Genomic DNA, 12,873 nt, shown 5'->3' with positions numbered 1-12,873 from the left:
CCTGAGCGCTTGGCCATTTTGCTCCAGTTTCCCCCACAAGGCCAAAGTCATGCAGTGCAGGTAAAGTGGGTATGCTAAAATTGTCCGTAGTGTATGTGTGTGAATGAGTGGGTATCGATGTTTCCCAGTGAGGGGTTGCAGCTGGAAGGGCATCCACTGCGTAAAACATATGCTGGAAAAATTATTGGTTTATTCCGCTGTGGCAACCCTGAATGAATAAAGGGGTTAAGCCGAAAAGAGAATGAATGAATGTTTGGTCATTTCTATATGTGGCACCTGAATGAATGTTTGTTTGGTCATTCATTTCTATATGTGGCTACCAGTCCAAATATCGGTTGGTATACTGGTGCTCTTCCGCTGGCCTCTGTTATTGCTCAGTTTATACACTTTGCCCAGTATAAAATCATTGCAGTGGAGTTTTAATGCAAGTTCAGAATCCAGATTGGCCCAAATTTAAGGGGTTAGTTCACTCAAATATAATTATTCTGTTATTAACTGCTCACCCACATGTTGTTCCATGTTCTTCGCTTATCTTCAGAACATAAATTGAGATTTTTAAAAATGAAACCCGAGAGCTCACTGACCCTCCATAGACAGCAAGGGTTCAGAGACAAAGTCCAGAAAAGGAACCAAAAATATTGTCAAAACATTCCATGTAATTATCCGAAGCTCCAAGAACAGTTTTGTGCACCAAAAATTTTAAAAACGCCTTCACTCACTGTAAATTGCCCATGTATTCTGCATCAGACCAGGATATTTATTTAATTTACAATGAATTTATAAAATTTTTTTTTTGGTGTATTTTAAATAGGAGCAATGGTTTTAAAAAATTTTTTGTGCACAAAAGTGTTCTTGGAGCTTCGTATGACTGAAGTTGAAACACTGAAGTCACATGGAATGTTTTAACAATTATTTTGGTACCTTTTCTGGACTTTGAGCATCTCAGGACCATTACTGTCTATGAAGGATAAGAGAGCTCTCAGACTTCATTTAAGATATAAATCTGTGTTCAGAAGATTAAAGAAGGTCTCAGGGCATTGGAACAAAATGAGAGTGCGTAATTAATAATTTAATTTTCATTTAATTTAAACATTTTCATTTTCTGCATGAACTAATACCTTTAATTAAAAACCATGGCTATTTACCAATCATCCTTTAAAGGCTGTTTAATGCATCTCCACCAAGGTTATTATAGTTAACGAAAACGAACGAAAAAACGAAAACTAAAATTTGAAATAATTGTTGTTAACTGAAATAAAAATAAAAACGAGAGTTTTAAAAAAAAAACTGAAAAAAAAAACTTGAACTAACTGAAACTATATTGTGTACATACAAAACTAACTGAAACTAACTAAAATTAGAGCAAAAACCTCCTTTGTTTTCGTAAATCTAATTTGTGCTGCAGGTGTTTGACCCATGCGGACTTCAAGAGCCTGCTACCATCGAGCCGTTTCTCCTCAAGTCAGTCCTCTCTGTTGCTCCCACGACAGAAACAACAAGTGGACATGACAGCAGCACTGTGACAGCATTCGACACTTAAAACTATTACTTTAACAAATTTGTGCCCAATAATGGGGTTTATTTCTTTATCGCGATCGTGAAAAATCTTTTTAACCTGATCTTTTAAGTAAACCTGTTGAATGAATTCACCAAAACGAACTGAATCATTTGAAAAAATTCTCATCTACAGTAAGCACTTATCCACAAACGACTTTCTTTTTAACAAGCCTAATACCCAACTCTGACTCGAAATAATCCAATATATACGCTCATTCAGTTATTAGAACAGTAACGTTACACTGAGATCAAATTTGAGAAGCGGTGAACCAAACAGTACATGACAGCCTGCTGTGCCGTGGGTAAACCGAGGGCTTAAGTGAGAGAATCTGGTGAAAAACGTGTTTATTACATAATAGAAAAGAGTAATGGAATTGAAACAAGTGAATCATGATTCAATTGGGTTGCAAAACTTTACTATAAGACATTTTTCAGATCATAGTGATGTTTTAACTGACTGAAATTATAATTGCTGACTTTATAATGTTGAGTCCTAACATCCGCGTTAAAGATCTGAACTTCCCATCACTACTGTGTATCTAATCTCAGAGCAGCCTTGCACACATATTGTACTTAAGGCTGCTATCTTGTGGGCTGTTGTATTTGAATTTGAGGATGGGTATTGTATTGGTAGATAATAGTGTTCATGTACCCTCTAAATACAGGTTTCATAAAATGTAAGTTTTTATTATACAATATTTATTCTATTGATTTTGAAACTTGCACCAAACAAATATCCTCATTTAGAAAAAAAAACTAAAACTAATACTGAAATTAATAAAAACTAAACTAAAACTAAGTCATTTCAAAATATAGAAATTAATAAAAACTAGTAAATCTGCCTCTGAAAACTAATTAAAACTAATTGAATTTGAAAACAAAAAGTCAAAACGAAATAAAAACTAAAACTAACGAAAAATACAAAACTATTATAACCTTGATCTCCACAAACCACAATAGCTCATTAAGTCTCACCTCTCGTTTGGAGATGTCCATGAGGATGGCAAAGCTGCTCATATGACTGCACTGGCAGCTGATGTGAGTGGAGTTCCTGAAGACCAACTCACAGCCTTTAGAAGACCAGGCACCTCCACCAGCAACCCTATCACAAAAAAATACATCTTTATTCTGCAATCATTACAAAAGCAAAGATACTGTAGCTTTCTTTGGGCAATCTATGAAAGATAAATGATACTATTAATTCATTAAGCACTTACATGATGGAGTGGTTCCAGTAGACGCACACAGGTTTGGTCCTCTCCTGAGTCTCCAGGAGTCTGAAGTTCAGCAGTATTGGTCTTTGGAGAGGGCTTAAGAGCGGTTCTCCATCCTTGTGGACCACCACGCTAACTATAGGTGTGTTGATGACAGGACGATTTGGCAGTCTGAGAAAGTGGAAAACACCACATACAGTTGAAGTCAGAATTATTATTAATTGTTTATTTTTCCCCCAATTTCTTTTTAATGGAGAGAAAATCTTACATAAAAGTTTTAATAATTAATTTCTAAGAACTGATTTATTTTTATCTTTGTCAAGATGACAAATAAATAAATATTTGACTAGATATTTTTCAAGATTATAGTATTCAGCGTAAATTGACATTTAAAGACTTAACTAGGTTAATTAGGTTAACTAGGCAGGTTAGGGTAATTAGGCAAGTTAGTTTTATAGGGATGGTTTGTTCTGTAGATTATCAAAAAATATATAGCTTAAAGGGGGTAATAATTTTGACCTTATAATGGTTTTTAAAAAATTAAAGCAGATTTTTATCCTAACCGAAATAAAACAAATAAGACTTTCTCTAGAAGAAAAAAGATTATCAGACATACTGTGAAAATGTCCTTGCTCTGTTACACATCATTTAGGAAAAGAATATTGATAGGGGGGGTAATAATTCTGACTTCAACTGTATATACACTAATCTACTCATATTATTATCAAGTCTCAAGATGGTGTAGTATCCAAGTGAACCTGTGCTATTAGTTCTGTTTGGTGTTATCTGAGATACTGTAAACATATTTTGGAATGCCATAATTGACCTATCAGAACCATGCATTAATGACTGAATTAATGGCTTAATCTAACAATGTTGACTTTTTATTTCATATACCTTACTATAAGCCCATGATTTCAGAATTTATTATAAAACAAATTTTTCCTCCTTTTTAAATTCCTTTTAACCCTGTTTTTGCATATTTTTAAAATAGTTTTCAATAATGTTTGTTCTTTGTTATTTATACTCTTATATTTGTAGTGTTTTATGTTCCTTTTATTCTTCTTAATGTGTTGTAAATTAGTTTATTTGTTAAAAAGCTAAATTATTAATAAACAAGAAGTTTATTTGTACAGTGCTTTTTTTGTGAAGCACTTTGAATTGGCATTGTGTATGAAACGTGCCATACAAATAAACTTGCCTTGCCTAAATACCAATTTAAGAATACAAAGCTTATAATTTAGTAATGACATAATTAATTCTGTCATTTTTTTTAAATCAGGACAAAAATCATGTCATATTTGCATTATTTCACGATGTATGTTCTAATTTGACTTTTTAATAATTCTAATAATTTCGAATAATTTATACCATTCATTTCATGACATTGTAAAAACTTTTTATCTCATAATCTTTTTGACCTTTGATTTTAAATTTGACAAGTATTATTCACTTCTTTTGACTAAGTATCCACAATTGTGAAGTTTAAAAAAAGATTGATTTAGTTAAAATAAGTGACTTTAGATTTTTGTTTTTTTCATTTTAAATCGGAATCCACTTCTAACTCTAGAATTGTAATTAATTAAAATTTTGACAAATGAATCCAAATTAATTAAATCCAAATCTATCATCCAGGGTGTCACGGTGGTGCAGTGGGTAGCATGATCGCCTCACAGCAAGAAGGTCCCTGGTTCGAGCCTCGGCTGGGTCCTGTGTAAAGATTGCATGTTCTCCTCGTGTTCGCATGGGTTTCCTCCCACAGTCCATAGACATGCGCTGTGGGTGAATTGGGTAAGCTAAATTGTCCGTAATGTGTATGAATGAGTGTGTATGGGTTGCAGCTGGAGAGGCATCAGCTGCGTAAAACATGAGCTGAACAAGTTGGCAGTTTATTCCGCTGTGGCAACCCCAGATTAATAAAGGCACTAAGCCGAAAAGAAAATGAATGAATGAATGAATCATCCAGAATTTTAATCTTGGTTCAAATTTCAAATTTTATTAAAATATTACTCCTAATCAATTACTAGTTTTTCAAGTATTGCTTAAGTTTAATATATATAGTTTATAAATTTAATGCTTAAAATCTACCTTAGACTGCGTCGGTCCGGATCGTAACTCTCTGGAAGAAGGTGACCCAGAGACCTGTAGATCATCACCATCACTGCAGCAGGGGGATCAGGCTGTTCTGCATGGCTTCTTTTCTTTATGGATGGTATCAGATCAACAACATCCGATCCATCCATGCTCATCACAGACACAGTTGAGTTAATCTGAGATGGAGGATCAGTGCTTAAAGCATCTATAGTGTAATAAGATGCATAAAGTTTAACATTTTGATCACATTTCCATAAATATTAATGCTTGTACAGTTCCTTCTACTAATATTGGCATCCCTTGGTAAATATGTGCAAAGAAGGATGTAAAAGTGTCAATCTTTTCCACATAATATGAATAAAAAAACTCAAAAAAATAAAAATAACTCACTGATAACAATCAATCGCAAACGCAGAAAAGTTTTGTCAAGAAACCAATATTTAGGTAAATATAGGTTTGCTGCAATAATTGGTACCCCTATAAATACATATGAGCAAAATACAGTTGAAGATTGTTTAATTATTAGATCGAATTATCTAAAACCCTCCTGTAAAATTGTAATCCTTTTTAAAATATTTCTCCAGTGGCATTTAAAAGAGACAAAAAATTCTAATATTTTTTCAATAATTTTAATAACTAATTTCTAATAATTAATTTATTTTGCCATGATGAAAGTACATAATATTTTACTAGTTATTTTAGAACAAACTAGCAGTTACATTTAAAGGCGTATCTATGTAGGTTAATTAAGTTAACTAGCCACATTAGGGTAATTAGGCAAGTCACTGGACAACAGCCGTTTGTTTTGCAGCCACTAAAAAAGGGGGTTTTATATTGCTTATAATACTGACCGTAAAAATGATTTTGTTTTTAAAAAATATAAAAACTGTACTATACTCTACTTACATTAAAAAAACAACTCAAGCATCTTCTTTAAGCAAACAAACAAAAACCTAATCAACAAGGACATTTCTTTACTTACAGTATGTTTACCAAGGATGCCAAAATTAGCGAAGGCCAGAAGAAATACAGTTCAAAGTAAGAACCTTTGCTTTTCTTTGACATAAGCAGGTTTGGGAACAGGACTGAACACTCCATCTCTTTTGAGAAGACCTCCTTAACCTCCTGAAATCGAGGAATCTTTTCTTGGCTTGCAGTGGAGTCCAGAAAATCTAACGCAACAACTTAAATGGGAAGACATAAAATGGTAAATACGTTTAGGTCTGAGAAGAGCAGAGGCTGCAGGGTGAAGAAGGAGATACTAACTGATGTTGTCAGTGATGATGGTGAAGGGTCTCAGGTAGGTCTTCCTCACGTTTTGGACCAGAGTGTTCGCGTACTCCTCAAACTGGTGGAGCAGGTTTGCCGTACCGCCGTCAGATCGCTGGATCTTCTCCCAATGCTCCTGGTTAAGCGGGTCGAGGATGGCACTTCCGGCTTTAATGATGTTCTAGCATGGCAAACAAGAGGGATGTTCATTAATACTGGACCAAGACCACACAATATAGCTTCCAAATACATTCAAAGTTTTTGAGAGAGAAGCTGTTGATTTTTTTTTTTATCGTGCAATTCCGAGTGTGCTTCACACTTGTGAGGGGGTTGTACAAACCACCTGTAGGAAACACACTTTTCGCTCAATATGCACCAGACAATTTCTCATAAACATTATTCTGTTACGAGGACTTACACAATTATAACAAATACAAAAAAAAAAAAACAAAAAGATAACAATAACAAAAGAAGAATAGAAAAGATATCACCTTTTAGAATGGTACTTAATATTGTATATATATATGTATATATATATGTATATATATATATATATATATATATATATATATATATATATATATATATATATGTATATATATATATATATATATATATATATATATATATATATATATGTATATGTATGTATGTATATATATATATATATATATATATATATATATATATATATATATATATATATATATATATATATATATATATATATATATATATTAGGGGTGTAACGACACACTCAGCTCACGATACGATGTGTATCACGATATAATGTTCACGATTCGATATGTATCACGATATTTGGAATAAAAATTGAAAATTTAACTGAAATGCAAATTTTACCAAGTAAACTATTTTTTATGTATTTCTTTTGTTTCAACTTGTTAAACTGAACCTTCTTTAAGAAAATAAATTAAACAGGCCTGTCTCTGGAAAATAGAACAATTTAAAAACTTCTTAAAAAATATTATTGAAATGACAGAGACAAAATTAAGGAACAATATAAGTAAAAGTGCAAAAAAATAAGCTTTCTATTCAATTGAATTTAATAGTAAGAGCTTAAGGCTTTGCTTGGTCACTTGTGTTTTTTCTGTGTGCAAAAAAAATCCACATTTCCAGGTAATCAGCAGTTCTATAAGATAATCCTGAACTCATGTGTATCTGTCTGAGAGGCTTTTATGGATGGCTGTCTTCATGTTGGGCATGATGAGTGACAGGGTGGCCGTCTTTTCATTACACAGGACAGTCGTGACTCTTTTCAGCAGTTTAGGCAGGTTTACTATTTCTTCGGCGTCGCTGATGTCGGCGCTATCAAGTGTATCATGTTGACGTGCATTTTTGTGTACCTCTGTACTCAAAAGGGTTAATGCTTGTCGGATTCATAACTCTAAAATGCGATATGATTGTTTAAATAATGTGTACGTTTTCGGTTTCATTTCCACTGCTAAGTGCTGTTCATACTTCCCACGCTGCTCCTGAACGATCACTCTGTTCCACAAACTGAATGTTGTTTACTACTTTATTAGTCACAACCTGCAGGTTCTGTTCACTGAAGCAGACGCGCGCGTATGGCAAGCCTTTTTAGCATTTAAACCTTTGTTCTGACTATCCATAAATATATTTAATTCATATTTAATTAAATTCATTTAGAGATATCTCTAATTATATTTTGACTAGTCGAATTATAATTATGACTAGTCAAAATATAATTAGAGATATCTCTAAATATATTTATGGATAGTCAGATCAAAGGTTTAAATGCTACAACGGCTTGCCATACGCGCGCGTCTATCATCCGCCCTCTGTAGTAACAGCTCACGTCTTGTGTGATTTTGCGGCGGCCAATACATCATTATATGAAGACAGAATGATATTTTAGGGTGAATTGTACCTTATAAATACAGTATGTGACTCTTTCAACACCATTAGGAGGTATCCATGTCGCTGTGCAAAGTATGTAAATCACTGTGAAGACTTTAAAACTTAGGATGTTTGACCCAGTATGCGTGTCAAAAAGCGGACGAGTCTAAAGCAATGACTGGACAACCGAAATTTTGCCAGACGTCTGATTTTGAGAGGATGGGCCATCCTCTATTTCAACTCCACTCATCTTGGTCTGCTAACATTACTGCTGCTGCAATCTGAACTCACGTGCGACAGCAGGTGGAACGTGGCTCACGTGCAAACAGCTCAACTACTAAGAGAAAACGGACGTCATATCGTAATCAAATCGTCATAACGCCACAATGCATATCGAGACATTTTTGCATCGCAATAAATCGTACAACGATAAATCGTTACACCCCTAATATATATATATATATATATATATATATATATATATATATATATATATATATATATATATGTATATATATGTGTGTGTGTGTGTGTGTATATATATATATATATATATATATATATATATATATATATATATATATATATATATATATATATTTGTAGACTGTTCTGTCCACCCTAATTTCAACTTACATTAGGATTGGGAGATGTTGACCAATTTGGCAACATACGATGTCTAATGTGAAACATCACAATGAACGATGGCATAGTTTGGAAAGAGGGCTTTTTAGGAATGCTAGGTCAAATGCCAGTGTGGACGTGGATCGTTTTCGCTCTAAAATGCCATTTTAAACGGTAACGAAACACCAAAACACATTTTTGAGCTGTTGACAGTCGTATATGTGAATGTGAAAATTGTTTATTTTTGCGTATTTCGAGCAAATTCGTACTTCCAGTTTAAAACGAATTTTTGAAGCTGCGTCATGGCCATGAGATCTTGGCGTGTATTCCAGCTTGTAGACTGAACGTCTGTACCTGGAAGTTCCTTATTACGTTTCTGAGTGTGCTGCATTCATTCATGAGTAAGACTTAGTTCAAACCAATCAGTATGGCGGCAAATCAATGCCAATATTAATCGAGCGCAGCGGTGATGTTTGCGCGCGAGGAGAAGTGAACCGTGAGCAGATTACAGGTCTACACGCGAGAAAAGTACAGCTCGCGCGCGCTCAACTGATCCAGCGCAAGAAAACAAGTCCCTTCACATCATCATCTGTGCGCACGATGGACGCTCTCGCGAGCGAGGTCATGCCTACAGCGCGCGCGCGCGATCAGTTCTCTCCGCTCGCTCGCTGGTTCTTCTCTCTGCTCGCGCGAAACAGATTTGATTTTTGTCAGTCCTGGGGCGGGACTTGGTGTACTTGTTATCTCTAACGCTATTGGCTACTCTGCCTTTCCGGAAGTTAGCCGGGATTGGACGCAGGTAAGCTAGTTTCCCCGTTAAATAAAAATATATAGGATATCTTATCATAATGTCACAATGTGAAACTAATAGACTCACTTTCTCAGTAATAATAGGTGGAGACTTACTTTCAATAATGAGATATTTCTTGTAATAATTAATCTCATTATAATGCCTATTCTTACCATCATGACCAAGTCATATAATGACATATCAAAATAATGAGATATATTTCTGTAACAAACTTTATTACTTGGGAGAGAAAGAGAGAGTTATACCATGTGGCAAAAGATCTCTCCATTAAACAGAAATTGGGAAAAAAATATACATGGGCTATTAAATCAGGACGAATAATTCAGACTTTAAATGTGTGTTTTGAACCATTTGATGAAGTTTAGCACCTACATTTAAACTGAACTCAAGCCAAATTTATGAACATGAACTAACGTGTTCAAATTTATAAAAAATCTTTTTTTTTTTTCTTAGACTCATTGTCCTTGAGTCATTTTCTTATGAAGAACAAGTCAGAATAAATTGGATGGACAATAGTATACAAAATAGGCTACACATGCATGAAGTGCATAAAGTACAAAGGTTTATAGTAAATATATTGCCATTAGTCATTCCACTAAAAAGTCCGAATTATTAGCCCGCCTGAATTATTAGCCCCCTGTTTATTTTTATCCTAATTTTTATTTAATTGAGAGAAGATTTTTTTTTTCAAACATTTCTAAACATAATAGTTTTAATAACTCATTTCTAATAACTGATTTATATTATCTTTGCCATCATGATAGTAAATAATATTTGACTAGATATTCTTCAAGACACTACTATACAGCTTACAGTGACATTTAAAGGCTTAACTAGATTAATTAGGCAGGTTAGGGTAATTAGGCAAGTTATTGTATAACGATGATTTGTTCTGTAAACTTTCGAAAAAAATAAATAGGTTAAAGAGGCTAATAATATGGACCTTAAAGTGTGTTTTTAAAAAAAATAAAAACTACTTTTATTCTAGTCAAAATAAAACAAGAAATAAGTGGGATAATAATTCTGACTTCAACTGCATATGTGACCTTTAAGATGTGGGCATATTGTATAAAAAAGTGGTATTTGTATGCCTCTGAATTGGAATAATGTAATGGATAGTGAGTAAAGCCAAACGAAGACTGTAGAAATTAAATTGTTGCTCAATAGGTGGCGATAAACACCCATCTGAATGTCTGTCACTGTATTCTTTATGTTTGATTGGGCTAATCATTTTTGATTGAAGTCTTTATATGCAGGTTATTCAATCATTAACTAAAAATGAGATTGAAAAATAAAAATTATATATATATATATATATATATATATATATATATATATTTTTTTTTTTATTTTTTTTTTCCACTGATCTATATTACAAAAAAGTTTAATAATTATAATAATATACAAAGCTGCACTGCACATCTGCATTGTATGGAAAGATCTAAAAACCAAATAAACTCTTCTGAAGACAATATTTCCTAGAAAGATCAACCCCAGGTGTCATAATGAGCTCTGCTGTTGTGGTTAATAATGAAGTAAAATACAACAAACCAGAAGTGCTGCACGGGAAAAAATCAAATGGGTTCAGAAAGTCATGTTACAAGAATGCAAGTCATTATTTTAGAAGATTAATTATCATTATTTGACTGTTTCTCGAGATTGAATTCTCATAAAGTTCATAAAGTTCTCAGAAAGTTTCTTATGATTATGACTTGCAAATTGTATATATATTTAATGGCGTGATCTTTTAACCTGCGTCCAATCACGGCTAACTTCCGGAAAGGCAGAGTAGCCAATAGCGTTAGAGATAACAAGTACACCAAGTCCCGCCCCAGGACTGACAAAAATCAAATCGGTTTCACGCGAGCAGAGAGAAGAACCAGCGAGCGAGCGGAGAGAACTGATCGCGCGCGCGCGCTGTAGGCATGACCTCGCTCGCGAGAGCGTCCATCGTGCGCACAGATGATGATGTGCGCGCGCGGGACTTGTTTTCTCGCGCTGGATCAGTTGAGCGCGCGCGTGAAGATCCCCTATGCGCTCGCGAGCTGTACTTTTCTCGCGTGTAGACCTGTAATCTGCTCACGGTTCACTTCTCCTCGCGCGCAAACATCACCGCTGCACTCGATTAATATTGGCATTGATTTGCCGTCATAAATCAGCGCGCTCTTTAATGTATGCGGTGCAACTTCATTAATATGATAGCTTCAAAGACGAGTTTTTACCTGTACAGTGTTTAGACGGCAGAGAGACGACACATTGTGTTGCCAAGCACGAGAACATGAATTGATTGGAGATACGGGTTGTCAGTGCTGCTTTTATAATTTGCTGCAGTGAAGGTTTTGTTTTAATTTTCCCTCAATGGGAGTGCAGCTGGACCCACGTGTGGATCTGTGCACGCGACGCGCGACAAAAAAAAAAGGAACAGTGTCTAAGGAACATTTTTCACCCGAGAGCTTTTCTCATCTGGAAATGGTGAAATCCGGATTTGCCGCTTGTCTACTTTTTAGAAAGACCCGGATCCAGTTGGTGTTGATTGTCCTGTCTCTACAGATTTGGTAAGTGAGCGACTAGTGGTTTTTGTTTGTTTATTCTGAGGCAAAGTAAGTTTGTATCGTCAGCAGTACTCTTTCAGTGTTTATAGATGGACCTTAGTCAAATGATTTCGAAGTTAATAAAGTTTACTGTACGTTAATATCACTACAGTATTATGGACTGAAAAATCTGCTGTAAATGCTGCTCTCCTGACTGTCAACGTGTAAGCACCACAACCAAACTTACCGTCGTGGAGGATTTTCGCCGCATTTTGTGACAGGAATAACACACACAGCTTTCTGATGCTACCAACAGATTGCGTCTAAGTTACTGAGAAATGCGGAGGTTTTTTTTTCTCTCATTTGCTGTGCGGTAACAAACATTGCATGAAAGATAAACACTTCCAGTAATTCCTCAAATCAAATATCTCATTTATCACGAGGGATCCACCATTTAATAATTTGGCAAATAATTCAATTACTGATGTCCATGTAAACACAGTCACTGTCTTTCTCCTCTGCGTCTGTGTTTGTTTTGCCTCTGTGAAAATCAGAGCATGCCCAAACCGACACTCCCATTTTTATGCAACTTTTTATGGACCTTGCCTTTTTCCCTCTTCCGACACTTCCCCCTAAACAGAGCTGGACACTCCCACTTTCCTGACTTTCTCCAAAGTAGAGGTTGTATTATGCCCCGTTTACACTAAGTTTTGCTACGGTTACACCATCCGTCCACACTACGCCGAAGTTTTCGAGTGCCGAAAACGGAGCGTTTTGGAAATGCTGGAGAGGCCGTTTTCATTCTAAAACGCTGCTGCTCCGTCTCAGTGTGGATGGTGGAAAATGGAGACATCTGAAACCGGAGGCGGGGCGTCTGAGATTCGCCTATCTGATT

At 35.0% G+C, this 12,873-nt stretch overlaps 1 protein-coding gene across 1 annotated transcript in view; it reads right to left on the bottom strand.

The window, feature by feature from the left end:
* The window catches only part of celsr1b (cadherin EGF LAG seven-pass G-type receptor 1b), a 113,632-nt gene that overhangs the window by 22,075 nt on the left and 78,684 nt on the right, over window positions 1–12,873 (bottom strand). The window contains exons 19-23 of the mRNA XM_001920737.6: window positions 6,132–6,315; window positions 5,912–6,049; window positions 4,860–5,070; window positions 2,775–2,942; window positions 2,533–2,659 (exon numbers count right to left, since the gene is read on the bottom strand). Of these exons, the coding sequence (XP_001920772.2) occupies window positions 2,533–2,659; window positions 2,775–2,942; window positions 4,860–5,070; window positions 5,912–6,049; window positions 6,132–6,315 (828 nt within the window). The remainder of the gene's footprint in view (window positions 1–2,532; window positions 2,660–2,774; window positions 2,943–4,859; window positions 5,071–5,911; window positions 6,050–6,131; window positions 6,316–12,873) is intronic.

This window comes from Danio rerio, chromosome 25 (genome assembly GCF_049306965.1).
Source record: "Danio rerio strain Tuebingen ecotype United States chromosome 25, GRCz12tu, whole genome shotgun sequence".
NCBI classification, from domain to species: Eukaryota; Metazoa; Chordata; class Actinopteri; order Cypriniformes; family Danionidae; genus Danio; species Danio rerio.
Note: the sequence above shows the minus strand (reverse complement) of the source record. Positions and strands in the feature narration are given on the sequence as shown.